The 15,464-nt window shown below is 37.5% G+C and overlaps 1 protein-coding gene across 5 annotated transcripts in view; it reads right to left on the bottom strand.

The window, feature by feature from the left end:
• The window catches only part of LAMA2 (laminin subunit alpha 2), a 609,603-nt gene that overhangs the window by 48,790 nt on the left and 545,349 nt on the right, over nucleotides 1-15,464 (bottom strand). For 4 of the 5 annotated variants that reach the window (XM_042987144.1, XM_042987145.1, XM_042987147.1 and 1 more), the window contains 4 exons: nucleotides 11,291-11,453; nucleotides 10,468-10,612; nucleotides 2,780-2,918; nucleotides 191-202 (listed from right to left, as the gene is read on the bottom strand). In XM_042987144.1, the coding sequence (XP_042843078.1) occupies nucleotides 191-202; nucleotides 2,780-2,918; nucleotides 10,468-10,612; nucleotides 11,291-11,453 (459 nt within the window). The remainder of the gene's footprint in view (nucleotides 1-190; nucleotides 203-2,779; nucleotides 2,919-10,467; nucleotides 10,613-11,290; nucleotides 11,454-15,464) is intronic. The other variant, XM_042987146.1, reaches the window with a different exon arrangement.

The following is a 15,464-nucleotide window of genomic DNA, read 5'->3' as shown; positions in this document are numbered from 1 at the left end:
TGGGTGAGCAGCAGCATCTCAGTAAGTAAAGGGCAGCACGAGAACTCTCAGAATGTATTACTTGCTCATGAAATGTACTACGAATTAAGCTGCATAGGTATTGTTCTGCTTCTGCACCACTGCTGTGTCTAAGAAGCCACATTTACCCAACCCATGCACTTGAAGAAGGCATGCATAATTTAAGTTTTACCTTGCTTTCATACTAGGTCAAAGGGAAGAGAAAAAAAACAAACAAACAAACACAATTTACTTGCAATTGCATTTTCATTTAGTAAAACAATACACTTTAATCATAAGTCTTTTTAAAAAGTATCACATGGCAATCTTAAAAAGAAGGGAATGTGAAAAACCAACAGAACAGGAAACAGACATATGCCCTTGACCCCTGTGAAATTCGAATCCAAAGATGACCATTTTCTTTCCACACTATTCTATGGGAAATGTTTATTTTGAAGTACAAATGTTTTTTCAAAAAAATTTTTTTAACGTTTATTTTTGAGGGAGAGAGACAGAACATGAGTGGGGGAGGGGAAGAGAGAGAGGCAGACAGAATCCGAAGCAGGCTCCACACTCTGAGCCATCAGCACAGAGCCTGATGTGGGGCTCGAACTCACAAACTGTGAGATCATGACCTGGATCGAAGTCAGATGCTTAACCAACTGAGCCACCCAGGCACCCCTTTTTATTTTTCTTTTTTTCAATTTTTTTTAACGTTTATTTTGAAATACAAATTTAAAATACTAATTTTAATCTGTTATGCGCAAACATTGCTATGCTGTAGTATTCATGAGTTGTTGATAAATATTCCCTCTCGATGAGCTTGAACTTAATATATGTAAAAATAATTTATGTTTACCTCATCTTTTGAACTTTACCATATTAAGATCCTGTCTGTGGGCAAAGTAACAGCAAACTAAGAATGCAAAGCTCCTTGCTTACTCACACATATATGTCTAAAGATTGTATGGGGATAATGTACCTTACCATAGAAATACCATAATTATAAAATGCTGTACTGAGCAAGTAAAAACATTTTAGTGACACAGATTTATTAAATATGCAGTCTGAAAACGAATGTATAAACCTATCTTAATATAGCTAACAAATATACCTTTATAGGTAATTCCTAAAATCACTTTATGGTAATTAAAACCAAGTCATCCCTAGAATACATAAAGCTACATCTTGATAGCCTTATTTTGGCTATATTTAATTCACTCATAGGGAATTTAGTTAATGATCTTGCAAAATAAATCTTAGACTGAAGCAACTGTCAGATCTGCATTTATACAGTGCCTGGCGCATAGTAGACTCTCAGCGAACACTTGACAATAACAGATATTTGAGTAATGACCATGTCACAGTCCAAACGCATTTGATCTGCAATGAGTTTTTCTGACCAGACACTGTAAGTGTACATGCTTAACACAAGTATATCGTAATGTGGATGAATGCAGAATGAAGCCCCATGAAGCTTACCAACTTATACTCTTGAAAGACTGGTATTTAGTTGCTTGGTCCATGAATATAGGTACAGGGAGAAGAGTAAAACTCAGTCTGTATGCTAGCTATCATAAAACGAGATTGAAATTGCACCGCTCGTTTGGGAAATTCAAAAACAAGTGACTACCATATTTCTCAGTTATTCTGAGAATCCCTCCAATCATAATGCGTCTTTTAAGAGAAGACACACCAAGGGGTGCCTGGGTGGCTCAGTCGGTTCAGTGTCTGACTCCCGGTTTTGGCTCAGGTCATGATCTCATGGTTCACGAGTTCAAGCCACCACACTGTCAGTGCAGAGCCTGCTTGGGATTCTCTCTCTCTCTCTCTCTCTCTCTCTCTCTCTCGCTCCCTTTCTCTCCACTTCTCCCTCACTCACACCGTCTCTGTCTCTCCCCAAAATAAATAAACTTTAAAAAAAATAAGAGAAGAAACACCGCGATAGGACTTTTATAACCATTAAAAACTAACAAGCCAACTAAACAAAACAAAAATTAAAAACGAGGTAGTCTGTATTTATAGTAAGTTCTTACGGTTTAACCAAGTCAATTCATTCCGTTCTAATTAAACTCAATTAACATTTATTGAGCACCAAGTGCTTTATAACTCTTTTTTCTTATGAGATGTTTTATAACAAGCAGTAAATTAATTAAATACACATGAAATATTTCCTGAGATTTTTTTAGTTTCTTGAGTTTATTTTTTGAACTAAACTATGAGTTAATTATATCTCCCCATCCTGCTATCTAAAAAACATGTGTGAAATTAAAAAAAATGTTGGCAGGGACACAAGAATAACTAATACAGCTTTAGCATTAGACATATGGGAAAGCTCCAACATAGCATTAGTATGCTAATGCTTAGCAACAAAATAGGTTATACTCACAGTATTCTGGAACACTGACTGATTTTTAGAACACTAAGCAATGTCAGTGTGCCATGATCTGCAGTGAATGTGCGAGGAGAAGAGCAATTACAAGACGCACATTCAACTCTAGTTTCCACCTTTAATTACTTTTACAATTCTTTTCATCAGGTGAATATGAGGGAAATAGTGATTTCCATCCATCTCTTCAACAAAGATATCCAATTAATCCTTGGGCGTCTAAATCCTGGTGTTGTTCTAACATGTAACATGATTTTTTTTTTTTTTAATTAAGCCTTTCTGCAACTAAAGGTTATGCGACATTCCTGTTGTAATTAAACTGCAGAACTCCAGTGAGCAGGGTGGCCATTTAATTAAAACTTAATCCTTAGCTCTAAATATACACTACATTACCTCAAGTTTCTCAGTGTTGGCAGACCACCAAAATATATTTTGTCATCTGCTTTCAAGTCAAGACCAAAGTTGTTTCCAGAAGATAAAGTTGCTAGGTTCTCCTCCTGGTTAGTATCTATATCTACAATTGATATGTTGGCTGTAAAGGAGAGAGAAAGTCTTACTTGAGCGAGACGAACCATGTCTGTATTATCACTGTTACTTCAGGATAAATTTACTTTAATTCTCAAATTAACGTTGACTTTCCCAAGCATTTGGACCACGTATATCTATTGAATAATCGCAGAAGCAATGACATCAATAAAATAAAGTATTAAACTATCCACAAAGAGGGCTTAAAAATAATAGCCTGACAAAGGAAAGAAGAGAGGGACTTCTCTGTTTAGTCTGTTTTGTTCAGAAAGCAGATGGGAACCCCTTATCTCATTGATTTTCTCCCCTTCATTCTGACGAGGAGGCTAGGCTCTTTCTGAATTATGTGCTTTCTCACCATAATATTTGCTTAGGCCTAGCCTTTAACTGCTTCATATATTTTGGACCCTTGATGCATACTGAGGTATCAGTTCATTAACATGAAAGATTCAGCCTCTAAATCTTCGCCTGATATTGGATCTGAATTAGCAAGGGTCTGAAAATGGCTATTTAAACCAGTGGATTATAAGGGCATTTCTAAATGTTTATTCTTGGGAACGCTAGTTTCCTGGATGTTCCTGGCTCAAATAAATATGACAAACATTGGGTTAAGCAAATTAAACATATATTTTAATTTTATGACTGCCCAGATCTTCTGACATACTAATGTTCAATGTAATGCTCCAATTGGGGGACATTGAGCAAGAAGTATTTCTCAAATTTATTTGACCATGGAACATTATTATTTTCCCTTAACTCATAACTTTTAGAATAGTACTTTTTTGAAAAACAAAGAAAAATATCAAACTCTAAAATTCCATTGTAATCTGTAGCCCTTTCCAAAAGGAAGTATCTTCAATAAAAACAAACATAATTGCCCCATTGAATAATGACAGGGAGGGGCGCCTGGTGGCTCAGTCGGTTAAGCGTCCGACTTCAGCTCAGGTCACGATCTCACGGTCCGTGAGTTCGAGCCCCGCGTCGGGCTCTGGGCTGATGGCTCAGAGCCTGGAGCCTGCTTCCGATTCTGTGTCTCCCTTTCTCTCTGACCCTCCCCCGTTCATGCTCTGTCTCTCACTGTCTCAAAAATAAATAAATGTTAAAAAAAATTAAAAAAAAAATAATGACAGGGATACCTAGGTGGCTCAGTCAGTTGGGTCTCCGACTCTCGGCTTTGGCTCAGGTCATGGTTTCAGGGTTTGAGAGTTCAAGCCCTGTACAGAGCCTACTTGGGATTCTCTCTCTCCCTCTCTCTTTCTCTCTCTCTCTCAAAATAAATAAATAAAATTTAAAACATGATCAAAAGAAATACCAAACCTATTAATACCTCAAATCCTTAAAGCAGAGTTTTTTCAAAATAAACAGACAATAAAAAACACCGACTGAGTAACTGTCCTATTAAAAATATTCAGCAAGTCAAAATATAAAAACTGAATTACTTTCACATACCATATTAATTTTATACACATATAACTTTTTGATCAGACTGGTGGCTAAAATAAAAAAAAATTATAAAACCATTTTCAAGACTTTTTCATGCACATTCCTTTTTATCCAGATCAGCAAAGAAGTTTTCATATGGAGCTGTTGACTGGAACATGAAAATAGCCTCTTTCCACAGATCGGGTGCATATTTTAATGGTGTCTGTGAAAATGAAATTCTCCCTCTCTATCACAGGCAAGCCACTGACTGGCGGTAGTTTTCCTCCGTATCCCTGAATGAATATATGCATTTTTAGAAACCATTCTAAGAAAAACTGATTAAAGAGCAGAAAGACATTGAATTGAAACTCACTGGCCCAAGTGTTAACTCCAGCAGAGAGGCATAGGGCGGCATATTTTTACTGAGTTAAAGGAAGAGCTTTACTCTCTCCTTCATGAGTGATAGCAACGAAGTGGGTTCTGCTATGAAATGCTAACACTTGCTTTCATGTCCTGCCCTATTTCTTTCCCTTACAGAATAGCTATTAACATAAAATTTCAGAGTTGATGAGTCCAAACATCATTTATGGGTAAGCAGGGAAATAAGGGTTTTATTAAATACGAGACAAAGAGTAGGGGCTTAGCAAGTATGTTATAATCAATGCTGAGTTGTGGCAAATGAATTGTTACTTTGGCTATTCCTTTCTTCTCTCTCTTAGGTTGAAATCTAAATGATTGTTCTCAATCTTGTGTTTATATCAGTGTACTTCAGGGATATGACACACTTCTAGTGGTGACTGTGGTTCTACTAAGTGACTGTCAAGGCCAGGTGGGGAATGCCACCTGAAAGAGTGTGTCTCAATTTCAAGGGAGGGTGCATTTATAAACTAGTTGAGAATAATTCATATAAACAACTAATCTGGTCACTGAAAAGGAGGGATGACCCACGTTGCTGAAGGCTTATTTCAATTCTGATCCCACTACTCCTTGGATTTCAGTTGTTCTCAGATCTGCAGGGACCTCCCTGCATCCAAACTCAGTAGGGTCTTTTGGTCCTTATCTTAATCCACATCTATGCAGTTTTTGATGTTAACATTTCCTTCCTTCTAGGAAATTGCCTCTTTTGGCTTTCCTAGTGACAGACAACCTTTCTCCAGGTTCTTGTACCTTTCCAACCTCATTCGTGATTTCCTTCTTTGGGATTATTTCTTTGAATATTTCTGAAGTGTTATGTTCCCTAATGCGTCTCCATCTGGCCGCTTCTTGGGTTTTAGTTATCCAGGGAACCTCCAGTTTATATCTACTTACTTTACGTTGACAACTCAAAAATATATATGTCTGGACCTGATTTTGCCTAGAAATCCACATTCAACAGATGAGACATAATCATCTGTATATCTTCTCGGTACTTCAAACTAAACACATTCCAAATCAAAATGATTATCTTTTTACCCAAAAATCCTTATTATTTATTTGGTGGCACTATGACCCCCACCCAATCTCCTAAATTAGAGACTCATGCTGACTGTCTCCTTGCTATTCCACATCTAATCAACCAAGAGCCCTGCTAATTTCATCTCCTAAATAACTCTAATATCTACCTTATTTTTTTTTTAAAGTTTTACCAAACTATAATTGACACAATAGAAGTTGCTTATGTTTGAAGTGTACATTTTACAGGTTTTTAGACATGTATACATCTGGGAAACCATCACCACACTAAAAACAAAAAAAGTGAACATATCCATCACCCCAAAAGTTTCCTTATGCCTCTTTGTTATCCTTCCTTCCTGTGCCTCCCTACCCAACCTAATTCTCATGTAGCCTCTGTTTTCTGAGACTATAGGTTCATTTGTGTTTTCTATATATTTGACATAACTTTTTTTATGTATGCCTTCTTTCACTAGCAATATTTATTTTGATATCCATCCATTTTGTGTGCAGATTACTAGCTCACTATTTTTATTGCTAAATAGTATTCCATTGTGTGGGCTATGTAACAATTTGTATATCTATTAACCTGTTAACAGCTGATTTAGTGTTCTGTTTTTTGAGGCCCACAAAGAAAGACGCTATGGACATTCTGGTAAAGGTCTTTGTATGGAAATACGCTTCATGCGTCTTGCGTGGATACTTAGGAGTGGAATGGCTGGTTCATATAGTAGGTATATATTTAACCTAATAAGAAAATGCCAACCCAGTTACCAATGCGGCTGCCCATTTTCCATCCTCTTCAGCAGGGTATAGGAGCTCCAGTTACTCTCCATTCTTGCCAGCCCTGGGTATGTTCAGTCTTTGTAACTGTAGGCATTCTAATAACTATACGATGGTATCACACTGTGGATTTATTTTGCATTTCTCTAGTGTCAAATTCCACTGTAGCTCTTATTTCAAGTCATCATACATCTCCTGCCTGGACTACTATTGAACCTAATTGGTCACTCTGCCTTCAGTTTGATCTTCTGAAAATTTCTCTTCCTTATTTCTCCTTTCTCGGATTATTTCTTTACAGCCTCCTTTGTGGAGTCTGCCTTTATTATACCCCTTCGACACTGCTGTTTGCTTCAGGGCTTTGGATCCTCTCACTCTAGAAATGGCTGCGTGGTTTTTCTCATCTCTATTCAGCTACAACTATTAATGACATGATAATGACTCCAAGCTGCCCATCTCTCCTAGAGCTCTGCGAAACCTCAGGTACACATAACTGATTGCCTGCCAATTACACAGCTTCCCTAGGCTGCTCAAGATATTAAGAGTACCTTTCACACAATATGTCCAAAATAGAACCCAGCATCTTTTCTAGAAAACCTATTCTTTTTTTTTTTTGGATCCAATAGCTTGGTACATGGCACTAAAATATGTTTTGTTGTTTAAGAAAAAGGAAGGAATTATTCTTGATGTCCCTTTTTAAAATATTTAGCCTCCATGTTGAGTATATCATAAATAAAGCTCTTTGATTTTAAAATGCTTGACATCTTTCATTTCTACTCTTTCCTCTCCATTCTTATGCTTTCATTCTCCTCACTGTTCACCTGGTTTACTGCGGACTGCAGCAGCCCCTGAAACTGTCAGATATCTACCCTTTAAAGTTTTCCATGGGAACTTTACTAAAGCACAAATCTGATGGTGTCACATTTTAGATTAAAACTCTTAGTAGTTCCCTACAGCTTTTAGGATAAAGTTGAAATTCATAAGGCCTTTTATGAACTGGATCTGTTATCTCTCTAGCCTCATTTCATAAATTTTTTGGCAACATACATCCTGTTAGGCTATGGATTTACTTGTAGTAACTATAGTGGCCAAGTTCAGGCTACTCCAAGATGAGCCACTTATATACGAAGACTAGTGTGAGCTAAAAAGCAATCAAAACCAGGGCTCCTGGGTGGCTCAGTTGGTTAAATGTCTGAATCTTGAGTTTGACTTAGGGAATGATCTCATAGTTCGTGGGAGTAAGCCTCATGTCAGGCTTTGTGCTGTCAGCACAGAGCCTGCTTGGGTTTCTCTCTTTGCCTCTTTCTCTCTGCCCCTCCTATGCTGGTGCACACACTCTCTCTCTCTCCCTCTCTCAAAAATAAACACATTTAAATTTTTTTAAACAAACAATCAAAAACATTTGCAGTGATGTGGATGGAGCTAGAGTGTATTATGCGAAGTGAAATAAGTCAAATACCGTATGAGAAAGACAAATACCATATGATTTCATTCATATGTGGAATTTAAGAAACAAAGGAACAAAGGGGAAAAAGATAAACCATAAAACAGACTCTTAACTGTAGAGAACTGAGGGTTACTGGAAGGGAGGCAGGTTGGGGAATGGGTTAAATATATGATGGGTATTAAGGAAGGTACTTGTGATAAGCACAAGTACTCACATCCAGGTATTGGATGTAAGTGATGACTAAGTTCTATACCTGAAACTAATATTGTACTGTATGTTATCTAGCTGGGATTTAAATCAATACTTGTAGGAAAAAAGCAACCAAAACCCGGTTGATTCAGGAAAAGCCCTTTTCCTCCCCCACAACTGCCTAGAAGAATTTAGATAGAGGACCTGCTCCCAGAAGAGCACTATCACCACAGATAATGACATTGCACTGTGAACTAGGTGTAGTTGACAGAGAGAGGAACCTAGCAAGGCCTGTCTGATCAAAGTCTTCTGTGTGCCATTGTTTCTGAGTGGCTCAACAAACATTTATTCATGAAACATTTACCCCCTCCCCCACCCTTTCTTTTTATCTTCCTGTAAATTGCATTCTTCCCTTTGAAGTCCCAGACCCCTACCTTCTTCTCAGTTCACAATGACACATATACCTCATTTTGCCTGTCTTTGGAATTTCCATGTGTGTGTGGATTCCCTGCATGTACACGATCAAATCGGATTTTGTCCTGTTAATCTGTCTCTGTCAATTTGATTCTTGGGTCCAGCTAGAAGGACCCAGAAAGGGACGGGAAATTCTTGCTCCTCGACATTAACTAAAGCCTTTCCCAAATCGTGTTCAGCAGAATGCTAGTCTTGCATAAATGGAAAGATTTTAGTGATCGTAGAAGTTTGGGAAATGTTGGGTCAAACAGAGTAAAACACTCTTCTTAAGTATTATGCAGAGCCTCCCCCATGCAAATGTGCACTGTGCGTATTTTATGCTGGAACAATGTATACGGCAGTACTCCAACTTATATAAGCACAAACCAGGTTTTGTTCCAACTAAGGAGTTTCTCCAGACCTCCATATTACAAGGAAGAGCAACTGGAAACTGATGTCTGATGATGTATGATGCTTTCTGAGGCCTCTAGGCTCTCACACAACATTCACCTCTCTGAAGTGTCCAAAGGTGCTGTCCATCCAGTGAAGTTCTCAACTCCTGCTCATGCCTCAGGGCATTCGCCAACCTCTCTGTGTGACTTAAACATCTCTCTCCTGAGATTCCTAGCCTACTATACTTTTTTTTTTTAAGTTCATTTATTTATTTTTGAGAGAGCGAGAGAGAACATGCAAGTCGGAGAGGCACAGAGAAAGAGAAAGAATACAAGCAGGCTCCTCACTGTCAGCGCGGAGCCTGACTCCCAGGTTGAAATCATGAACCTTGAGATCATGACCTCGGCCAAAATCAAGAGCTGGACGCTTAGCCGACTGAGCCACCCAGGCGCCTCCATCTACTATACCTATTTTGACACAGCAATTAGCTTTTCTCACCATTGATTTACTTGCCTATCTCCCCCGTTAGAGTGCAAGTTCCTTGAAGGCAAGGACTTGTGACAGACCTCACTCAGTTCTTATGCAATACTTATGCAGTTCTTATGCGGTGTGTGCTTGCCAGATATTTGTTAAACACAGGAATGAAGAATGGTGCAAAGTTAAACCGAAATTCTCATGACATATCACATTGGCACAATGAAAACTAATTAGGTTTAATTTTATAAACAGAAGTATCAAAGTTCCATTTGCAGATATTGGTAATGCTATAGTACACAGAGTGAGGGGAATTATACTTAAATAATAGTAGCAGCACACTAAGACCTAAGAGACTTGGATTTCTATCTTGCTTATGAGATCTTACATATATACGTCTCTGACCACATGTAAGTTTGAGCCTATGTTTCCCTTTCTCTAACACCAGAACAAAATACCTGCTCAAATCAGCAAATGAAAAAAAATGTTGAAAGAGTTCCTGAACTATAAAGAGGTTACATTATTGTTATTCGATTATTTACTTGCACACATACAAATATTTGGCCTTTTTAAAAAGCAAAGAACTGGTAACTGTGCGACCACCCTTACAAATTGCATGTGTGAGTCGCTCTAAAGGAAACATCTTGGTAAAATAAGAAGGAAAGACAAGCACACAACCTTTTCAAATCTACTACAGGATATAATTTTACAAGTTGTAAGATAGTTTGATGTTTTCAAATTAAGCTTTCAATGTTCAAAGAAAATGACAGAGAACCATTTGCCTCTTCAATCAGTCATGTGTAACCCAAGTCACCTATCATCTAAGCCAAAGAGATGAGTGTATCCAATTTTCACAGAATTTGTGAGTACCTAAAATTACAGACAGGGTCTTCCTCATGATTAGATACATGGGAACGTTGGATAGCATGATTAAGGCTCACAGTGCATTATTACCATAGAAACTCACCTTGTTTCTGAATTCTTGACAGGGTGAAGGATTTCCATTTCCCATCATTATGGTTTTGATTGCTAACAACGGAAGCCATTCCTGAACCCAGATCATAGCTGACTTTTACATGCCCATCGGTGAGTTCTACACTCATGAAATCTTTCTATGATGAAGTAAAAATATATCAGTGATTAGATACGCAGCGAAACATGAGTATTCACTTTCTTTGTGGGGTTTATAATAGGGCCTTATGGCTAAGTCGCTAAATGTGTTGATCGGTAAGTGACATCCGTTTTAGAAACAGAATTGGTACTAGTATTTTGTGAATGTTGGTGGGTGTGATATCATGGTGTCAATGGTCACAACCAATTACTAGGGCATATCCTTTTATGACAGAAGAATGAAGGAGGTTCCTATGAAAACATATTAAGCCAACTAAAAGACACGTTCCTTGGAAGAATTTACTAAGAGATATTGACTTAGAAAAACAAGGAGGACATTTAGTACCACCTTTCAGCTTAGGTGTTTAGAAGACTAAAGCAGTAGTTTTGGTGCTGCATGATTCCATACTGCAGGAATCTTTACTGGGTGCTTCTCTTAAAGGATTATATAGGGAACTATATTGAAAATAAGTAATAATTATATTGCATCTGTAATTGAATTTATCAATGAAAATATATAAGTTCTATCTGCATCACCCACTCTTGGCTGTCACACAGCCGTCCCTGAATTCTTTGAATAATAATTGATAATTTAACAATAACTGATAATTGTATTGGAATCCTACGGAAAGAGGCAAACAAATGATCAATCATGGAAAATCAGCTGTGCATGTCTTTACCAGGTCTCGTGTGGCAAGGTACATCAGGAGAGCACTTGAAGAAAATGTTCTGAACTTGAACATGACAGTTGAGATGTTGGGGTACCAACGAATGGGGCGGCTGACCAATGCGTACCCTTCTCCATCAAACTGAATAGTCCCCTCACTATCTTCTACCTGAGGACTGAAGACAGACATTTCACATGAATCAATATCTGTTTCACCCATCAGTATTCAATACATCAAATTGTCTTCTGAGACTCAGTTGTGAGCTGTTCCAGGACAGAAACCATCCCAAATAAATCTTCAATCCTTCTATTTCTCTCCACCTCTACTGCCACCATTCTAGACCAAGTAGCAATCACCTCTTACCTGGACTTTATCTGGTGTTCAATAAATAAGTTATTGATGTTTTAAATGCTTTATGTTTTACTGAAATACTTGGTGGAAAGTTATGGTGGCATTTAAGTGTATCTTAGTGGTGTGAACAGGTGGGGTTTTGGATAGACTGAGAACGTGTTATTACATATCTCATATACATAACATAATGGGGGGGTTGGGCGCAATGGGTGAAGGTGGTCAGAAATACAAACTTACAGTTATAAGAAAAACAAAACATAATGGAATAAATGTCTCTACTCTCTAAATTATTGCTATCCAATAGGTTTTTCTGGGACAAATTAGATTCAGACAATAAGGGATGCCTCTATCTATTTCAGTGTGTGTTTTTCTGTGTTCTTCACTAGAATGCAAGCCATATGAGACCAGCTAGAGATAATGGGCCAGGCTTTATGTCAGTCACAAACTCGGCACCTAGTATGACACAGCTCATAGTAGAATCTCATATGTGCAATGAAAGAGATTTTAGTATAGCAAATTGCCTCACAGAGAATATATATTATATCAATATTGGTCGAACCATTAAGAAATATCTAAGATAATCCTTGTAAATATGACACTTAGAATCATTTCTTTTTCAAATGCAAAGTTATTTATCATCTATCGATCAACCTAATGGTGTTGTTACAGATTAAGTCTCAAATTGTGGAGATTTTTTAAAACTTTAAATATTGGCATATTAGCATCTGCTTGAATCTCTGAAATTGGAGTGCTGTATTAACTTGAGGATAGAGGGGAGATATTGAGAGATATTATAGCAATGTCATTGTAAAATAACCAGAGTCTAGAATATTATTTGCACGAAATCTTGGCTAATGATAAAACCAGCAGTGTACAAACATTAATTGGCTTGTGAAAGAAGAACTGTTACATAGTTTAGTTGAGTTGGCTTTCTGTCTGTTCCTGGACCACAGAGAAATAAAAATGAAGACAAAAAAGAAGGGAAGAGTCTTTACTGTGTCTTGCATGGTCTGGCCTTTGTAATTTTAAGTTATATCTAATTTAGAATAAGATCAGATGATGTCATACATTTTTTTCCTAATGTAAACTTAAAAGATGCTTTTCAATACTCCAGCAAAGTGTTAACTAAAAGTATGAGGAGCTAAATTAGTCTATTAATAAACAGTATAATTGGTAGTGAATAAATTGGCTGTGATTGGGTCTTTCTTCATCATTACAACAAGCCTGCTAATTTCTGGAGCACTGCATTAGAGATAAGAGACTGTTGTGTAGAATCTAGTAAGGAGAAGTTCCTTGAGTTCTTGAAGCCTAGGGTTTTGCATTAAAGCTGCCATGCTACCATTGACAGTCTGAAAAGTGTTGGCGGTGGGGGGAGGGGGTCACTGTTGACAGTTTTCTGGACGCTTTGAGCCAATGCCCTGGCACTTATAATTTAAACAAATAAACAAAAACATAAAGCCTCACTACACAGAACAAGTATTAGGATAAAAAATATATCACATTTTTTTTGTTGCTGTTTAAGAACTCTGGGATATTTATACTCTCATACCCTTATGTCCTTAATCTATTAATTCCTTCAATATTAATTAAAAAAATAGCAAAGTAAATGGCAGGTACCTTTGAATCTGATGTGAGGACCTGCTACAAGTCCCCTAACCCTTCAGGTGTCACCTTGAGATAAAAGGGTTAGATCAGTGAATGATTTCTAAGGCCTATTACTACTCCATTCCTTTAGAAGATTCCCCTATTCAAGTAAAAGGCAACTCTGCAGGGGAGGGTTTTGTGCTGAAAACCTTTAAACCTACAGATGTAGATCAGCCCTGAACTTATTGGCCAAACCCAGGTAAGCCTGGCTTTAGATGGGTGACTTTGAGATGGGGGAAAAACGAATCCTTCCAGGTGTAGTCTATAATACTTCAACAACTAACTTTATACTGGAGTGTTCTTACTCATTTTGAATATTTACCAGGAAAAGTAACTATTTTTTTCTTATAATTAACATAGGTTAAGCTTCTTAACTTGCCTTTTGTTTCTCTTTTGAACTTTGATGTCTGGTCATTTATTAAGGACTAATTATTTTTTTCTATTTGGAACAGACACACTCTTCCACATGTAACTTGTTAACTATAAAACTACAAGTATATTGGGGTTTAGGACATTAACATTTCATCATTGTTTCAATATTCAGTTAAATATATTATATTTGTAACAGTTTTTTTTCTGTTTTAATTTTAATGTGATTTTTAGAAGTTTAAGAAAAATAAGATACTTTTTTTTTAATAGTCCTGGTAGACTCTTTCTTTTCTTTTGTCTTTTCTTTTCTTTTTGATAATTCTTTCTAAAGCATAACAATTATATCCTTTTACTGACTACTAAATAAATGAGCATTCCTAAAATGGACATTCTAAGATCTATAAAATGTTCTCAGTCTATGTCTCACAGCCTCAGCTTTTACATCTCCCACATATAATTGTTTCTGGTCTAAATCTGGAATGATTGGTATTTATGTTAAAATATATGTGTTCTCTTGAAAATAAAACACTACCAGGCACTGGGAGTTCTATAAAAATTATTCCTACAAATACCAAGACTTACAGAAAAATAGGGTTGGTGCAGGGTCACTCAAAACTTATGCAACTTTATAATCAGAGTGCTCACAAAAATAACAGTATTGATCAAAATATTAGCCTAGTTCAAAAAGCTATGTTACAATATTTAAAATGAAGAATTATTTCAGTAAATATAAAACTATACCTTAAAAGGAATAGGTGAAAGTCATTTGATGGCAAGTAGGGACATAAGGAAGGGTGGACGGTGCTGAGTGACAGAGGGGGCAAAAAGGCACAATGCTGGAGGGGGAGAACTTCCAAGACAGAGTGCTTGGCCAAACCAAGGGCAAGTTCATGGGTAGACTTAACATTCAGCTGCCTTTGCTCAGTCGTGCAAAACTTTTACATGCTGGGAAGAACTTTTCGTTTTAAAGTTTATTTATTCTTTTGAGAGAGAGAGAGCACAAGCAGGGGAGGAGGGCAGAGAGAGAGGAAAAGAGAGAGAATGCCACGCAGGCTCTGCACTGTCAGCACGAAGCCTGACGCAGGGGTCGAAATCACACACTGTGAGATCATGACCTGAGCCAAAACCAAGAGTCGGACTCTGAGCCACCCAGGTGGCCCTGGAAAGAACTCTGTCCAAAACTTATATGACTTCCACACCTTACTGATATCATTCTCCCATTTGCCAATCTTGCCTGAGTAAATTCACACTTGTAAAGCAGAACAGAGTTTACTTGTCCCTTCCTTTTTTTTAAATTTTTATTAAAAAAAAATTTTTTTTTAACGTTTATTTTATTTTTGAGACAGGGAGAGACAGCGTGAACGGGGGAGGGTCAGAGAGAGAGGGAGACACAGAATCTGAAGCAGGCTCCAGGCTCTGAGCTGTCAGCACAGAGCCCGACGCGGGGCTCGAACTCACAGATCATGAGATCATGACCTGAGCCGAAGTCGGATGCTCAACTGACTGAGCCACCCAGGCGCCCCTACTTGTCCCTTCCTAAGAACACTCTGGCTTTCCAGCCTTTGCTGTCCCTGGTCCCTGGAACTAGAATGCTCTTTACCTACTATCTGCCAGCTCCTCCTTTGGACTCTTACTCCAGGGCAAGGCCCACCTCAAATGTTACCTCCTCCATGAAGAAGTCTAACACACTATTATAATCATATAAATTAATATAATATTTTATATACTAAAGGCACAAGATCTTTGCAGAATTTCTAAATGCATGTTATAATCTTAATACATTATATGTACTGCATTGAATGGACAATTGTTGATGATAGGC

Source organism: Panthera tigris, chromosome B2, assembly GCF_018350195.1.
Source record: "Panthera tigris isolate Pti1 chromosome B2, P.tigris_Pti1_mat1.1, whole genome shotgun sequence".
Taxonomy (NCBI): Eukaryota; Metazoa; Chordata; class Mammalia; order Carnivora; family Felidae; genus Panthera; species Panthera tigris.
Note: the sequence above shows the minus strand (reverse complement) of the source record. Positions and strands in the feature narration are given on the sequence as shown.